We start from the raw sequence: 18,194 nt of genomic DNA, 5'->3' as shown, positions 1-18,194 counted from the left end.
TCCAGAAAGGGCAAAACCCCAGCGGACAGGCGGACCCAGAGGAGGAAGGAGCAAAGGAAGAGGTGGAGCAAGGCTAGAGTCTTAAACTGGTGTCTGGGGGGAGGAGATTCAGACGGAGCTTCAGCGGTCTAGAGTTTGAGACGTAGGGCTGCGCGCCGCGGCTTTGAAATCGAAACTGAACTTCAATAAAGACCTTTGTAAATAGCAACGAACTGGCGTTGGTCCTTTGTGAGCTGGGACCTCGGGCAGCTCTGACACATGCGTTCATTCACCACAATGCCTGTGCAATAGTGTCCAATAACCAGCATGGACGGGCTGATGAGTTGCTGATTACTATCATAACCATGCTGTTCTCTGGGAGGTACAGCCTGTGTAGATACAGAACTTGTCCGTACTTTCGCCTGACTTGGGCCTAGAAAGTACAGGTCCGGAAGTTTTCTACTTGTCCTCAGTGGCAGAGGAAGCCACTCGGGCCCCTGGGGTGGGGTGAGGCAAGGGCGGGGTGAGCCCCCCATAGGGGTGGGGCACACCACGGGGCCTCTGGAGTCTGCCTGCCTCCCCCCACTCAGCCACCCTTAAGTTGGGGGGGAGGCAGAGCGCCGCCTCTACGTGCTCAAGCCAGCGTGTCTCTCCCAGTAGAGATGCGTGGCTTGGGTGCACTGCAGGCCCAGCGGTGAGTGCCGCCCAGCATTTTGTCTCCCCCCTCAGTGGTGACACCTGGGGCGGCCTGCACCCACTGCACCCTGTGATGGAAAAGATTGTTTTTGCTGGGGCTGGTTGTGTCCCCAAGTACCGTATTTTCGCTCTATAGGACGCACTTTTACCCCTCCAAAAATGAAGGGGAAATGTGTGTGCGTCCTATGGAGCGAATGTAGGCTTTCGCTGAAGCCTGGAGAGCGAGAGGGGTCAGTGCGCACCGACCCCTCTCACTCTCCAGGCTTCAGGAAGCTATCCACAAGCCTTTGGAGTGCAGCGGGAGTTCCCGCCAGGCTCCGAAGGCTTGCGGATAGCAGCCTGCAGCCTGAAGCCCGAGGAGCGCAGTGCCAACTCCCACTGTGCTCCCCGGGCTTCAGGCAGCTATCCGCAAACCTTCGGAGCGCTCCCCCAGCCCGCAAGCTCCAAAAATGGCGGCAAGGCTGCGCAACCTTGCCTCTGCTCCTGGACCTGTTCTGGGGGCTGGGGTCAAGGGAAGCTCGGGCTTCCCCCGCCCCAGCCCCGCGGCTAAAAACGAAGCCGCGCGCAGCCTCTCCCGGCTGGAGAGGTTGTGCGTGGCTATAGAGGAAGCCAAGACAGCCAGCAGGATGGATCCCACTGGGTGTCTTGGCTTCTTTGCTCTTTGGGGCTGGGGGAGGGTTAATAAATTTCTTTTTCTTTATCCCCCCCCAAAAAAACTAGGTGCACCTTGGATCTGCAGTGCTGAGGAAGAGGCTGTGCCTAACCCTTTCTCCCTACATCAGGTGCAACTGCCTTCCTGAAGCTGTCAAACATCAAGATAGCTATATCAAGCAACACACATCTCTCCGCTTAAGTTGAGGGGTACTGCTGGGTTTCAGCAGGGTTGGGCAATGGGGATCAGGGGCACGATGGATGAGAGAGAGGGAATGACACATCAGACATGAAACCTAAAACAGGATGTAAGTAGGAGCCCAGGGCCCTTCTGTGCTTGAGCTTTAAAAATGGGGAAGTTCTAGCTTTGCAAACGGTTTTTGGAAATATTCCTTATTTCCCCAATTGCTCAACTGAATCAAATCTTTTTTTGGCCAGAGCTTAAGGGAACTTCCAGTAAAACACTTTAAAAACAACAACGCAGCATTGCCCCTTAGCTGGACAGAGAGCATGGAGAGAGAGAGAATCTCTATAGACCACAGCAAGTACCCTTCCCTGAACCCCAGGTCTGCCCTGATGCTGCACCAAGTACCCAGGTGGGCACAGTTGAGCGAGACCAACTCCACCCTGCTCATCCACCCAGGTCTCAGTGACACAGGCCAGATCAACATCCTCATCTATAATCAGATCATGGGTGAGGGAGATCTTATGTATTTCCTGTTTTAATATTATGATTTTATCCTGTGAAGCGCCCCGAGACCTGCTGGTATAGGATGGTATACCTTGTATTATTATTATTATTATTTAAATCTTATTCTGAGCTGCCCTGGCATTCAACAATAGTCACAGACCTGAGGGCTGGCTGATAGGACCAGCACAATTCCCCAGGTTGGAGGCTGGCACGTGTGCCCCTTACCTGGCCTGCCCCCCTCCATACCTCTCCCTACCCTAAACCACTGCGATTGAGGGGCCCTGCTCCTCTCCTCTCCTCCGAGGCACATCCCCCAAAGAGCCTTTATAAAACAGGTTGAAAACAGTTGAAAGCAATTTAAAATTATTAAAACGCTAAAGGCCATTTAAAACACTCTAAGCTGTTGGGGCACAACAGCAACAAAAATTTTTTTTTTCTTTATTCCCCCCCCCCCTAAAAACTAGGTGCACCCTATGGAGCGAAAAATACGATATTTTCTTTTTCTTTTCCCCATGCCAGAAAAGGGTTAATGTACAGCAGCCTCTGACTGTCCGAGGTTCCAGGAGGGAAGTTGAAAAGGAAAGGATTTGGAGAGGCAGCTAGTGAGCTTTGGAAGGAGTGTTGGGAGGAGGTTTTGGAGTAGGCTGGGATTTAGGTTGGGAGGATAGGTAGGAAGAGAGGGAGTAAGAGTTGGTTCTGGGTAGAAACATCCCCTTCATGGATAGAAATCCCCTTCATGGATCACTGCCTTGCCGTGGCGAAGGGGCTTGAAGAACTCAGAGAAGCTATGAACTATGCCGAGCAGGGCACCCAAGATGAACAGGTCATAGTGGAGAGTTTTGACCAAATGTGATCCACCTGGAGGAGGAACCGGCAAGCCACTCCAGTATCCCTGCCAAGAAAACTCCATGGACAAAGACAACAGGCATATAAAAGTTATGACGCTGGAAGATGAGCCCCTCAGGTCGGAAGGCATCCAACATGCTACTGGGAAAGAGCGGAGGATGAGTACAAGTAGATCCAGAGCTGATGAAGCGGTTGGGCCAAAGCCGAAAGGACGCTCAGTTGCGGATATGCCTGGAAGTGAAAGGAAAGTCCAATGCTGTTGTCAGAGCTGCCTCCAGGTCCCAGCTCACAGAGGACCAACGCTAGCCGGTAGTAATGTGCAAAAGTCTTTATTGAGGTTCAGTTTCCATTTACAAGCCGCAGCGTGCAGCCCTACGTCTAGACGCTAGATCGGCGAAGCCCCGTCTGAGTCTCCACCCCCTGTACACCAGTTTAAGACCCTAGCCTTACTCCACCTTTTCCGTTGCTCCTTTCTCCTCCGGGTCCTTCTGCCCCCCGGTGTCTCCTCCTTCCTGGACTCTTCTGACGCTGACCCCCCTGACTCCTGCCCCTCCTTTCGGCGGGCTTTGGGACCTGGCTCCTTACCCGGGCTACCCACTGTGCCGCTTGCCTGTACATTTGAACTTGGCGCGCGCGCCCAGCTTCCAACCTTCCTCTCGACCATTTCCTCGCTCTCCGATGGAGGCGTGGTCAATCTTGACTCATCTCCTCCCGCTGGCGGTGAGCAGCCTGATCCCGATGCCTGGGACTCCTCCTCCCTACTGCTCTTTGGTGGGGAAGCTGGTCCCGATTTCCAGCTGCTGCTCTCTGAGTCCCCTCTGGTCCCTTCTCCCTGGGGTGTCCCCCTTGCTCTGACCATGGGAGCCCCTTTCTGTGAGTCTTCCGATTCGCTGGACAGACTCAGAGACCTCGGACCACTGTCATCGCTTACATTCCCTTCGGATTCCTCCCCTTCGCTCTCCATTTCCTCCCTTTCCTGTGCCTCTGCTCCTGAGCCCCTGACATCCGTAAAGAAAAATATTGCATTGGAACCTGGAATGTAAGAACCATGAACCTGGGTAAGCTGGAGGTGGTCAAAAATGAGATGGCAAGAATAAATATTGACATCCTGGGCATCAGTGAAATAAAATGGACGGGAATGGGTGAATTCAGTTCGGATGACCATCATATCTACTACTGTGGGCAAGAAACCCGTAAAAGAAATGGAGTGGCCCTCATAGTCAACAAAAGAGTGGCAAAGGCTGTACTGGGATGCAATCTCAAAAATGATAGAATGATCTCGATACGAATCCAAGGCAGACCTTTTAACATCACAGTAATCCAAGTTTATGCACCAACTACTGGTGCTGAAGAAACTGAAATTGACCAATTCTATGAAGACTTGCAACACCTTATAGAAGTGACACCAAAGAAGGATGTTGTTCTCATCATAGGGGATTGGAATGCTAAAGTAGGGAGTCAAGAGATAAAAGGAACAACTGGCAAGTTTGGCCTTGGAGATCAAAACGAAGCAGGGCAAAGGCTAATAGAGTTCTGTCAAGAGAACAAGCTGGTCATCACAAACACGCTTTTCCAACAACACAAGAGACGACTCTACACATGGACATCACCAGATGGGCAGCATCGAAATCAGATTGATTATATTCTCTGCAGCCAAAGATGGAGAAGCTCTATACAGTCAGCAAAAACAAGACCTGGAGCTGACTGCGGCTCAGATCATCAGCTTCTTATAGCAAAATTCAAGCTTAAACTGAAGAAAGTAGGAAAAACCACTGGGCCGGTAAGATACAATCTAAGTCAAATCCCTTATGAATACACAGTGGAAGTGAGGAACAGGTTTAAGGATTTAGATTTGCTGGACAGAGTGCCTGAAGAACTATGGATGGAGGCTCGTAACATTATACAGGAGGCAGCAACGAAAACCATCCCAATGAAAAGGAAATGCAAGAAAGCAAAGTGGCTGTCCAATGAGGCCTTACAAATAGCGGGGGAGAGAAGGCAAGCAAAATGCGAGGGAGATGGTGAAAGATACAGGAAATTGAATGCAGATTTCCAAAGAATAGCAAGGAGAGACAAGAAGACCTTCTTAAACGAGCAATGCAAAGAATTAGAGGAAAGCAATAGAATGGGAAGAACCAGAGATCTGTTCAAGAAAATTGGAGATATGAAAGGAACATTTCGTACAAAGATTTCCATAATAAAGGACAAAAGTGGAAAGGACCTAACAGAAGCAGAAGACATCAAGAAGAGGTGGCAAGAATACACCGAGGAATTATACCAGAAAGAAATGGATGTCTCGTATACCCCAGGTAGTGTGGTTGCTGACCTTCAGCCAGACATCCTGGAAAGTGAAGTCAAATGGGCCTTAGAAAGCACCGCAAATAACAAGGCCAGTGGAAGTGATGGTATTCCAGCTGAACTATTTAAAATTTTAAAAGATGATGCTATTAAGGTGCTACACTCAATATGCCAGCAAGTTTGGAAAACTCAGCAGTAGCCAGAAGATTGGAGAAGATCAGTCTACATCCCAATCCCAAAGAAGGGCAGTGCCAAAGAATGCTCCAACTACCGCACAATTGGAATTAAGATTGCCAGAAGAAATATCAACAACCTCAGATATGCAGATGACACAACCTTGATGGCGAATTAAAGGACGAATTAAAGGACGAATTAAAGAACCTTTTAATGAGGGTGAAAGAGGAGAGCGCAAAATATGGTCTGAAGCTCAACATCAAAAAAATGAAGATCATGGCCACTGGTCCCATCACCTCCTGGCAAATAGAAGGGGAAGAAATGGAGGTAGTGAGATATTTTACTTTCTTGGGCTCAATGATCACTGCAGATGGTGACAGCAGCCACGAAATTAAAATACGCCTGCTTCTTGGGAGAAGGGCAATGACAGGCCTAGACAGCATCTTGAGAAGTAGAGACATCACCTTGCCAACAAAGGTTCGTATAGTTAAAGCTATGGTTTTCCCAGTAGTGATGTATGGAAGTGAGAGCTGGACCATAAAGAAGGCTGATCGCCGAAGAATTGATGCTTTCGAACCAAAGTATTAAGTGTGAAACAACTGAGAAAACCTTGAAGTGAAATAACATTGTAAACTGAAATATCCTAAGTTTTATCCACTTGTGTCATAAACTTCCCTGTTAAATAAAATTGTTATTGTTTATTTGATCAAATCCTGCCTGAGACTCCAAATTATTAAGTTTTCCCTCACACAATTCCCCCACAAGATAATCTGAGGTAGTTTGGGGGAATTCATGGAAGTGGTGTTCTGTAAGGTGGGTGCACTATATTCAAGTGAAGGGCGGGCCCAACGGTGTGCCGTTGCACCGTCACACGCACCCCTTCCTCTGCCCATGCTTGTCTTGCGCTTTCTGGATATAGGTTTTGCCTTTACCCTGCTGCTTTCCCCTGGAAAACCAACTCAAAACCAACCAACTAAATCAGAACAAATAGCATTCTGTAGAAAACCCAGTAAAACTGAATTACTATGTTGCGAAATGATGCATCTCTAAAAAGTGTGTCACCAACATGGAAAGTTTGGAAGGCTCTGATCTAACCCTTGAACTCCCTTATTTCAAAGAAGAGTTTTGGTAACCAAGATACGGTATATATCCTGGTTATCTTCAATCACTGCATAATTATGCCTAGTCCGCCATTACCTCCCCAGAAGTCGCAGAAAATGTGAATTCCTGTTTTCATCTCATTCCAGTCTCACTACATTTCTATTTCTTTTTCTCCACTGCTACATATTTTGTTTCTCAACAAATCCTTTCCTTGCCATTTGGCAGAAGTGACTGCTGAGGAGCAGTACTGCAATGAACCTGCCCTCCCAGCACCAGGGTTATCTTTTGATAAAGGGTGGTGTATAAATAGAATATAACAATAACAACAATAAACTGTTCATTTATTAATCTTTAAGATGCCACAAGGCTCTCTTGATTGTTTCTGCTGGAAAAGACAAATATATTTCTTTTTTCCTATTAGGTTATTATTTAATATTAAGGTAAAGGTACCCCTGCCCGAAGGCCAGTCGTGTCCAACTCTAGGGTTGTGCGCTCATCTCACTCTAGAGGCCGTGAGCCGACACCGTCCGAGGACACTTCCGGGTCATGTGGCCAGCGTGACGAAGCTGCTCTGGCGAGCATGCACCAGTGCAGCACACGGAAACGCCGTTTACCTTCCCGCTTTAAAGCGGTACCTCTTTATCTACTTGCACTTAAGGGTGCTTTCAAACTGCTAGGTGGGCAGGAGCTGGGACCGAATGACGGGAGCTCACCCTGCCGTGGGGATTCGAACCGCCGACCATACGATCAGCCAGTACTAGACACTGCAGCTTTACCCACAGCACCACCCACATCCCATTATTTACTGTAATATTACACAGATGCTAAATCTTTAAGCGCATACATGCTGCCTGCTTTAATCTTTTCCGTTGAAAATGTTAAGTGAATGTTGAAATATTTCCTAAGTTGCACACTGTTATCATATATCAAAGCAGAATTGCACCATTTGTCTGTTTTTTTGCAGGGGCGGGGTTCCTATCAATACTTATTCCCCTCCCCCTGTTAGTGTTCTGCTCACCATCTGGACTCCGCCCAAAACATTGGTCTACAAAAGCCACTGGGGATCCCAGGGAATCCAAGCATCACTCTCCAGGGAGCCGCAGAGATGAAGGTTCTGGCCCTCACCCTCTTCTGCTTCCTCTTTGCAGGGAATGAAGCCAAAGTGTATAACAGATGTGAACTGGCTGCGCGACTGAAACGGGGTGGGTTGGATGAATATCGTGGCGTCAGCCTGGCCAACTGTGAGTTTGCTCTTCCTTTCCCTTCATCTTTGCTATTTCTGATGTTTTGGGGCAAAACTGAAACGGGGACTTCTTTTCAGGAAAAGGTTCACACACCCTGCTGCCCATCAAAATGTCCCAACTTTCATTCGTAATTCGTAGTTTGTGCAAATTTCTATTTAAGACCATGGGGGGGGGGAGTAGACATTACAGGCAGCTTCCATAGTGAACATTGAAAGAATGTTTTTAAATTATTCTATTTCTAAACTTTGACAAAAAAGATTGCACACCGAGCGTATACCCAAATTGCAGTCCTTTTCTTGTTCACTTTCTTCCAGGGCTCTGTACCGCTTATCATGAAAGCAGATTTAACACAAGAGCCGTGGGGCCACCAAACTCTGATGGCAGCCGTGACTATGGACTCTTTCAGATAAACAGCCGCTGGTGGTGCGACAATGGACATCGCCCAACAGCCAATGGGTGTAGAAGCTCCTGCAATGGTAAGCAACTTGATACTGCAGGGATTGCTAGCTTTGTTGTTTTAGTGTATTTTTCATCTTTGTTGGAAGCTGCCCAGAGTGGCTGGGGGAACCCAGCCAGATGGGCGGGGTACAAATAATAAATTGTTGTTGTTGTTGTTGTTTAGTCGTTTAGTCGTGTCCGACTCTTTGTGACCCCTGGACCAGAGAACGCCAGGCACCCCTGTCTTCTACTGCCTCCCACAGTTTGGTCAAACTCATGCTGGTAGCTTCGAGAACACTATCCAACCATCTCATCCTCTGTCGTCCCCTTCTCCTTGTGCCCTCCATCTTTCTCAACATCAGGGTCTTTTCCAGGGAGTCTTCTCTTCTCATGAGGTGGCCAAAGTATTGGAGCCTCATCTTCACGATCTGTCCTTCCAGTGAGCACTCAGGGCTGATTTCCTTAAGAATGGATCGGTTTGATCTTCTTGCAGTCCATGGGACTCTCAAGAGTCTCCTCCAGCATCATAATTCAAAGGCATCAATTCTTCGGCGATCAGCCTTCTTTATGGTCCAGCTCTCACTTCCATACATCACTACTGGGAAAACCATAGCTTTTACTATACGGACCTTTGTTGGCAAGGTGATGTCTCTACTTTTTGAGATGCTGTCTAAGTTTGTCATTGCTTTTCTCCCAAGAAGCAGGCGTCTTTTAATTTCGTGGCTGCTGTCACCATCTGCAGTGATCATGGAGCCCAAGAAAGTAAAATCTCTCACTGCCTCCATTTCTTCCCGTTCTATTTGCCAGGAGGTGATGGGACCTGTGGCCATGATCTTTGTTTTTTTGATGTTGAGCTTCAGACCATATTTTGCACACTCCTCTTTCACCCTCAATAAAAGGTTCTTTAATTCCTCCTCACTTTCTGCCATCAAGGTCATGTCATCTGCATATCTGAGGTTGTTGATATTTCTTCTGGCAATCTTAATTCCGGCTAGGGATTCATCCAGCCCAGCCTTTCGCATGATGAATTCTGCATATAAGTTAAATAAGCAGGGAGACAATATACAGCCTTGTCGTACTCCTTTCCCTATTTTGAACCAATCCATTGTTCCATATCCAGTTCTAACTGTAGCTTCTTGTCCCACACACAGATTTCTCAGGAGACAGATGAGGTGATCAGGCACTCCCATTTCTTTAAGGACTTGCCATAGTTTGCTGTGGTCGACACAGTCAAAGGCTTTTGCATAGTCAATGAAGCAGAAGTAGAAGTCTTTCTGGAACTCTCTAGCTTTCTCCATAATCCAGCGCATGTTTGCAATTTGGTTTCTGATTCCTCTGCCTCTTCTAAATTCAGCTTGCACTTCTGGGAGTTCTTGGTCCACATGCTGCTTAAGCCTACCTTGTAGAATTTTAAGCATAACCTTGCTAGCGTGTGAAATGAGTGCAATTGTGCGGTAGTTGGAGCATTCTTTGGCACTGCCCTTCTTTGGGATTGGGATGTAGACTGATCTTCTCCAATCCTCTGGCCACTGCTGAGTTTTCCAAACTTGCTGGCATATTGAGTGTAGCACCTTGACAGCATCATCTTTTAAAATTTTAAATAGTTCAGCTGGAATACCATCACTTCCACTGGCCTTGTTATTAGCAGTGCTTTCTAAGGCCCATTTGACTTCACTCTCCAGGATGTCTGGCTCAAGGTCAGCAACCACACTACCTGGGGTGTATGAGCCATCCATATCTTTCTGGTATAATTCCTCAGTGTATTCTTGCCACCTCTTCTTGATGTCTTCTGCTTCTGTTAGGTCCTTACCACTTTTGTCCTTTATTATGGTATTCTTTGTACGAAATGTTCCTTTCATATCTCCAATTTTCTTGAACAGATCTCTGGTTCTTCCCATTCTGTTGTTTTCCTCTATTTCTTTGCATTACTCATTTAAGAAGGCCTTCTTGTCTCTCCTTGCTATTTTTTGGAAATCTGCATTCAATTTCCTGTATCTTTCACTATCTCCCTCACATTTTGCTTGCCTTCTCTCCCCCGCTATTTGTAAGGCCTCATTGGACAGCCACTGTGCTTTCTTGCATTTCCTTTTCATTGGGATGGTTTTCGTTGCTGCCTCCTGTATAATGTTGTGAGCCTCCATCCATAGTTCTTCAGGCACTCTGTCCAGCAAATCTAAATCTTTAAACCTGTTCCTCACTTCCACTGTGTATTCATAAGGGATTTGACTTAGATTGTATCTTACCGGCCCAGTGGTTTTTCTTACTTTCTTCAGTTTAAGCTTGAATTTTGCTATAAGAAGCTGATGATCGGAGCCACAGTCAGCTCCAGGTCTTGTTTTTGCTGACGGTATAGAGCTTCTCCATCTTTGGCTGCAGAGAATATAATCAATCTGCCCATCTGGTGATGTCCATGTGTAGAGTTGTCTCTTGTGTTGTTGGAAAAGCGTGTTTGTGATGACCAGCTTGTTCTCTTGACAGAACTACGTAATGAAATTCAAAATGTTTCACATAGTATAGGTTCCATTTATTTGTTAGAGTTAAAGCCATTGGGGTGAGCATAGGGAAAATTGCAGAGAGTACAGTACAGTCATTGCTGCTTCCCTCCCCGCAAACTTCATGTTTATCATGGAAAGCCAGCTGTGCCCTGTTTGTCCTGACTGTGTCACTTAATATTGTTTTTACATGCAAACGTACACACTGGTACCACTGTTGTCCAATAACACCAGGGAGCACTCCCTGTACCAGGAAAATCTATACAAGGTAGCCGCACGACACTATTGTGTACACACAGAGCCCTCACATATACAGACCACAGACATACATGCAAGTTTTGTGTCTCTCGCTCCACCTTATACTGCACAGATATACATTCACTCAGATATGCCTCTCTCTCTCTGCTCAGGCGCTTGTCTTCCTCTCTCTCTCATGAACCACATGTGCATATGTGCATCCCTCTGCCCTCACCAGCAGCGCAGTGTGGGTTGCCGCCTCCCTCCCTTGGTGGACTGGGCAGTTGGGGCGGGCACCAGGGGTGGCATGCAGAGCCCGCCTCCAACAGGCTCTTCGACTGCTGCCTCAATCCACCTGCTCACCAGACCAGCCTGCCTGCCGATGTGCCTCAGCTGCCAGGGCTCGGTACCTGTCGTGGGGATACCTGATTGCACACCCTCAAAAATGTGTGCCAGGGCGGTGGCCCCCCTGGCTCCCCCTGGCCCCTACACCTCAGCCCTACCCCACTGCTCTCCCTCTTTACTCAGATACATATCTTCCCTTCTGAGCACACATACATGTAACCCCTTTTTCTCACTTGCACGAAACAACATGTAAATCTGTCCCTCCCTTCTTCCATCACACACACATCACAAATACATCTCTCCCACCTTCCTCACACAACTTGCACAACTCTCTCGCAGTCACACACACATTACTTGAGCACTAACATCCCAGCTCTAAAAAGCATCCTCATAGGGCTAAAGAACCATCTGCCAACAGTGCCGCCTAGTGGGCAGCAACATTCCCCTGACTCTGACCTCAGCCTCTCCTTTACTTTTCCACCCCTTTTAAACAAAACATCCCCAGCACAAGGTTGGTGGATAGCAGAATCCTGGATCCATGCTCTTCCTCCTCACCCCCCTCCATTCCATTCAGCCTTACTTACCATGGGACAAACAAGACACTCACTGCTTGCTTGCTGGCAGGCAGCAGCAGCAGCCGGAGCACACAGGTATAACCCCACAGATCCTTCCTTCCTTTCCCAACCTTTCATTTCAAGTAATCTGAAGGCAGGCAGCTGTGCAAACAAAGGACCTAGCACTCCTTACCAAAGTATTCCAACGGGGGTGGGGGTGGGAAGCACGGAAGCAATCGACCCACTTCAGCGGGTTTGCCTGCCCACTTGCAGGCCGTGACCCACAGACTGGGAAACAATGCCCTAGGCCATGAGCTCTCACTAGGCCATGCTCTGCCCCACTGCCTCTGCTCTGTATCCTCCTGCTTTTACCGGGTTGCAATGTCTCCTGGAACTGTGACCTTGCTTGTCTGGATGGAGGATGAGATGGCCATTTTTAAAGAACTGATTTCTTTCTCTGGCTAGAATGCAGCTGACTAGAAGGGATCCCCCGCTTGGTGCTATAATGACTGAATGCCAGCTCAAGGGGGAAATGCTTTAAGTGTTCCCCAAAAGTTGGATGGATCTCTAGGGAAAGGTTTTCCACAGATCAGAGGCAGCCTCTGCAACCCTGGGGGTGTTTGTATTCTGGGGTTTGCATTTTAGGAATCCCCAGTAACCTCCTTTGCTTTCTGACAAATCTTTGCCAGCGTTCTTAAATGATGACATCACAAATGATATTAACTGTGTCAAGAGGATTGTCCGTGACCCCCAAGGGATGAACGCCTGGTAAGTGCTAATGTCTCAGTGCTTGGAACATTCAATACCAGCCAAGTTTTCAGTTCACATAACTGTGAAGAGGAAGGTGGTTTCACTTGACTGTTGTATAGCTGGCAGCTAAAGATCCTTCCCCAATAGGCACTGACAAAGGCCAAAGATGCTTCCTTAAATGTACAGCCAGTAGTGCCCCCACTGCTCTGGGACCCTGCTGCCCTTCTCCGCTTCCTCTGAGTAACTGGCAGCATCACACAGTGCTGGGAAGCCAGGAAAAGACCGCAGCGCCCCCCCCCCCCCCGCATCACAAAGCCAGCCACCACTGTATGCAGCAAACACTTGGTAGCTGTCTTGGTGGGGATTTAAGGAAATGATTTGGCAACTGAGCCAATGTGGAGTAGTGGTAAGAGAGGACCTGGGAGACCAGAGATCAAATCCTGACTCAGCCAGGAAGTTCACAGGTTGACATTGAGTCAGTCACTGTCTCACAACCCAGCCGACAGTGTTTTTCTAAGGGGAAGAACCATGTATGCCACCTTGAGCTCCTTGGAGAAAAGGTGGGGTATAAATGTAGTAATACATAAATTGGAATGCAGGAAAGGAGGAGACAGTCTGAGTTCTGCCATGGGCTGGAGCGAAGTCCTGGGGCAGATGGTTCACTTCCCAAGTTTGCTTGGAGGTCTTTCACAGAAGGCTATCAATGCTTAGCAGCCACAATGACTCTGTTCCACCTCTGTTTCACTCACTGGATCATCACCTTGTCGTGGTGTGAGGGCTTGCACGTTGTCGTACTCCCAGCAGGGTCCCCCAAGGCGGTAGGGTCAAAGGGGAGGAGCTAGACAAAGAATGATCCAAGAAGTCCTCAGTGGCAGGACCGTGAAATCTGGAAGCCCCTAGTCATGAACCGGCACATGGGAGGTGGATACAGATTCAGTTGCTCAGACTCAAGGAATGAGGCAGTTGAGCAGCTCGACAGCTGTATCAATGACTGAGCAGTAAAGTTCCATGGGATGGGATGGGATGGGATGGGATGGGATGGGATGGGAAGTTAAATTTTGCTAGAAGGGCACCATGGGCTGTTAATAGGTAGACTTTCCGTGGACCGCTTAAACTGATCATCAGCAGAGAATGACCCTGCAGCTGACCCAAATGCCTCACTTGGAAATGTTGTGGAGCTTTTAAAGAAGATCCACCTCACTTGTAGTTACCGGTAGTTATACAAGCAACAGCCATGTGGCTTCCCTTGCTTCATTTTTTGCTCTCATTCTGACTTTTAGGGTTGCTTGGAGGAATAATTGCAAAGGAAAAGATCTCTCAGGGTGGACAAAAGATTGCAATCTCTGAGTTCCATGGTCCTGAATGAATTCCAGCATTTCTCTTGAGATCCCCTTTGATGAAACCTACTGCCATATAATCAAAATCCAGCTGCTTCTTTCTGGGCTAGCACTGCATGTTGTGCCCCACCCCATGGTGGAGGGAAATGGCCCTCTCTCTATATGAGGGAAAGTGATTATTATTTGTGAGTGTGTCTGGGGTGGTGAGTCATCTTGCTTTGGATTGAGAGCTTCTTTGCTTGAAAATCTTCAATAAACTGAACATAAACAAAACTCTTTTGTTGCTTGATTGGTAAATAGAAACAACAGAATTAGGTTAAGCATCATCGTCTCATCATAATTTGCAGGGAGGTGCAGAGGCGTATCTAGGTCCCTTGCACCCCAGCAAGGAGCTGTATGGGCACACACACACCACCAGAAAAATCACTTCTCGCACATGTGATCTTGCTGTGACATCAGCAATGCACTGCCACACACATACACATCATAATCTCCCGCAGTCTACCTTCATGCTTCCTTGCCATCTCTCCCACCACTCAGCTCCCAGCTCTTGTCTAAACTCATGACCTTATACAGATAGTGACAGATTTCTGGGGTGACCTACAAATGTCAGATAGATTGGAAAATGGGCCCCAAGTTTGCAGTCAATTTAAAATCGGAACACACCCTATAATATTCCCATTACTTCCTAACTGGCTTTCTCCTGCTTATAACTTCTGGTACATCCTATTATTATGAAGTTTTCCAGGCATTCTATTAACCCTCCAAAGGACCAGGATTGCCTTGATTTGGACTGGGTCTGCAGTGCTGAGGAAGAGGCTGTGCCTAACCCTTTCTCCCCACATCAGGTGCAACTGCCTTCCTGAAGCTGTCAAACATCAAGATAGCTATATCAAGCAACACACATCTCTCCTCTTAAGTTGAGGGGTACTGCTGGGTTTCAGCAGGGTTGGGCAATGGGGATCAGGGGCACGATGGATGAGAGAGAGGGAATGACACATCAGACATGAAACCTAAAACAGGATGTAAGTAGGAGCCCAGGGCCCTTCTGTGCTTGAGCTTTAAAAATGGGGAAGTTCTAGCTTTGCAAACGGTTTGGGGAAATATTCCTTATTTCCCCAATTGCTCAACTGAATCAAATCTTGTTCTCGTGGTATGGATTTGTTTAAGAAATGCTATCAGTTCCCCATTGCTGGTGGCCAGAAAATATACAGAACATTTCTTCTCCTTTTTTGGCCAGAGCTTAAGGGAACTTCCAGTAAAACACTTTAAAAACAACAACGCAGTATTGCCCCTGCTCATCCACCCAGGTCTCAGTGACACAGGCCAGATCAACATCCTCATCTATAATCAGATCATGGGTGAGGGAGATCTTATGTATTTCCTGTTTTAATATTATGATTTTATCCTGTGAAGCGCCCCGAGACCTGCTGGTATAGGGTGGTATACCTTGTATTATTATTATTTAAATCTTATTCTGAGCTGCCCTGGCATTCAACAATAGTCACAGACCTGAGGGCTGGCTGCTAGGACCAGCACAATTCCCCAGGTTGGAGGCTGGCACGTGTGCCCCTTACCTGGCCTGCCCCGCTCCATACCTCTCCCTACCCTAAACCACTGCTCCTCTCCTCTTCAATTGCGTTCTATGTTGTATTTCTCCCAATATACATACATTTGTATGCAACTGTAACTTATGTAATGCATTTTTCTATATTGTTCTCATTAATATATTGATTTTCCCCTAAAATACATATTATTTGGCTGGAGAACTGCATTGCAAGATTAGGGATTATAACTGTATTTGGAGGTTTTGAAACTGTATTTTGAAAGATAACTGTTTTTGGGATTGCATAATATTTCAGGAAGTGCAAATAAGATAATTGGGTGAAACAAACTGAAGTTCACCCCCTGTTCCTTGCCAACCACTGTGTGTTGCTGGAGAAGCAAATAAAAACCGTTACATGTGCCTCTCTGTTGAATAGTTCTGAAGAATTGCTTCCTCTTCGCCCCCAGATCAAGTTCTTGAGCTTAGATGGGAAAGCATAATCAACACAATGGCTTCTTCTGCTCCTCATTCTACAAGCTTCAGTCAAGGATGGAAGGGGAGGCAGTGGCGTAGCGTGAGGGGCCACTGAGGGGAGGCAGTGCATCTTGAACATTCTCTCCCCTCCAGCCCCCCCACTCCACATTCCCCGACACACTCTTTAGCCCTCCATGATTCTAGTATAAGAAAATGCATTTTCAGGCTTTCACCCATCCATGAGGACAGCCAGAATGCTTTGAATAAGGTGAATTAATTGTGTGACTAAGTAGCGCTGTTATGATTCCTACAGCTGTTACTGAGTAGCTAGTGCAGGATGGAATCCAACACATCCCTAAATTAATGTTCCATAAGCCAAGGATTTCTGTTTCCGCATTGAAACATTATGCCCCTCTCCTCTCCCAGCACGACTCCTCAATCTGTTCTAAGGTAAGGTTACCAGAATTTTTCCAATGAATCCGGGGACACTTTTCAACTTCAATGGATTTTGTATGGGGACTGATTTGTAAATCCGGGGACTGTCCCTGGGAAACAAGGACCCCTGGGAACCTTATTCTAAGAGTCCCCCCAACCCTCTGAAGCAGATTTGGCAAGGCCATGGGGCACACATGATGAGGGGAGAGGGGAAACTTTTCTTTGAACTTGTAGTCACTATAATCAAGGGCATCCTGATCAAATTTGCAGATGACACCAAACTGGAGGGGTGGTTAACACCCCAGAGGACAGGATCACACTTCAAAACGACCTTGACAGATTAGAGAACTGGGCCAAAACAAACAGGATGAATTTTAACAGGGAGAAATGTAAAGTATTGCACTTGGGCAAAAAAAATGAGAGGCACAAATACAAGATGGGTGACACCTGGCTTGAGAGCAGGACATGTGAAAAGGATCTAGGAGTCTTGGTTGACCACAAACTTGACATGAGCCAACAGTGTGACGCGGCAGCTAAAAAAGCCAATGCAATTCTGGGCTGCATCAATAGGAGTATAGCATCTAGATCAAGGGAAGTAATAGTGCCACTGTGTTCTGCTCTGGTCAGACCTCGCCTGGAGTACTGTGTCCAGTTCTGGGCACCACAGTTCAAGAAGGACACGGACAAACTGGAACGTGTCCAGAGGAGGGCAACCAAAATGGTCAAAGGCCTGGAAACGATGCCCTATGAGGAACGGCTAAGGGAGCTGGGCATGTTTAGCCTGGAGAAGAGGAGGTTAAGGGGTAATATGATAGCCATGTTCAAATATATAAAAGGATGTCACATAGAGGAGGGAGAAAGGTTGTTTTCTGCTGCTCCAGAGAAGCGGACACGGAGCAATGGATCCAAACTACAAGAAAGAAGATTCCACCTAAGCATTAGGAAGAACTTCCTGACAGTAAGAGCTGTTCGACAGTGGGATTTGCTGCCAAGGAGTGTGGTGGAGTCTCCTTCTTTGGAGGTCTTGAAGCAGAGGCTTGACAACCATATGTCAGGAGTGCTCTGATGGTGTTTCCTGCTTGGCAGGGGGTTGGACTCAATGGCCCTTGTGGTCTCTTCCAACTCTATGATTCTATGATTCTATAATTAACACACAAACACATAACCCCCACACAGGGAGGGAGACCTTCAGGGCAAATGTGGCCTTCCAGACATATCTGTCCACCTTGCATGACTTTCCCTTGACCACGCCCTCTCTCATGGCCCTGTGCTGTGTGCAGCCCAAGTGCTTCACCTGAATGTGCCCTTGAACTGTGATGAAACCCCCTTGCTTGCCTGCCTGGAGGATAAAGAGACAAGATGGGGGTTGAAAACTCTGACTGTTCTGTGGCTACTGTAGCTGGCTGCATAAAGAGTCCTATCCTTTGACCCACCCACTTTTACCTCTGCACTAGCATGTGGCCCTCATAAGACTTCCCAAGAGGAATTGTGGCCCTCAGGCTGAAACATACTCTCCAGCCCTGCCCCAATATCTGAAGGCCAGTTCAAAGGGGAAATGCTCTAAATGCTCCCCCAAAGTATTCCGGCTTTGAGTTTGAAGGGAAAAGCGCTTCCACAATTCTGAGGCAACCCAATGTATCCTCCGTGAGCCAGTGTGGGTTTAGTGGTTAAGAGCGATAGTCTCGTAATCTGGGGAACCGGGTTTGGGTCTCCTCTCCTCCACATGCAGCTGCTGGGTGACCTTGGGCCAGTCACACTTCTCTGAAGTCTCTCAGCCCCACTCACCTCACAGAGTGTTTGTTGTGGGGAAAGAAGGGAAAGGAGGTTAGCTGCTTTGAGACTCCTGAAGGGGAGTGAAAGGCAGGATATCAAATCCAAACTACTACTACTACTACTACTACTACTA

At 47.5% G+C, this 18,194-nt stretch overlaps 1 protein-coding gene across 2 annotated transcripts in view; it reads left to right on the top strand.

Annotated features, from left to right (window-relative positions):
• The first annotated feature begins 7,493 nt into the window (after positions 1-7,493).
• The window catches only part of LOC309380190 (lysozyme C-3-like), a 138,520-nt gene continuing 127,819 nt past the window's right edge, over positions 7,494-18,194 (top strand). The window contains exons 1-4 of one of the 2 annotated variants that reach the window (XR_014172710.1): positions 7,494-7,677; positions 7,995-8,156; positions 12,436-12,514; positions 13,777-13,899. Coding sequence is in view for 1 of the 2 variants with exons in the window: in XM_081930079.1 (XP_081786205.1) it covers positions 7,542-7,677; positions 7,995-8,156; positions 12,436-12,514; positions 13,777-13,843 (444 nt within the window). In the remaining variant the exon portion in view is untranslated. Of the gene's footprint in view, positions 7,678-7,994; positions 8,157-12,435; positions 12,515-13,776; positions 14,107-18,194 lie in introns of those variants that run through there. The other variant, XM_081930079.1, reaches the window with a different exon arrangement.

Source organism: Podarcis melisellensis (assembly GCF_964234715.1).
Source record: "Podarcis melisellensis genome assembly, chromosome: 11".
Taxonomy (NCBI): Eukaryota; Metazoa; Chordata; class Lepidosauria; order Squamata; family Lacertidae; genus Podarcis; species Podarcis melisellensis.
Note: the sequence above shows the minus strand (reverse complement) of the source record. Positions and strands in the feature narration are given on the sequence as shown.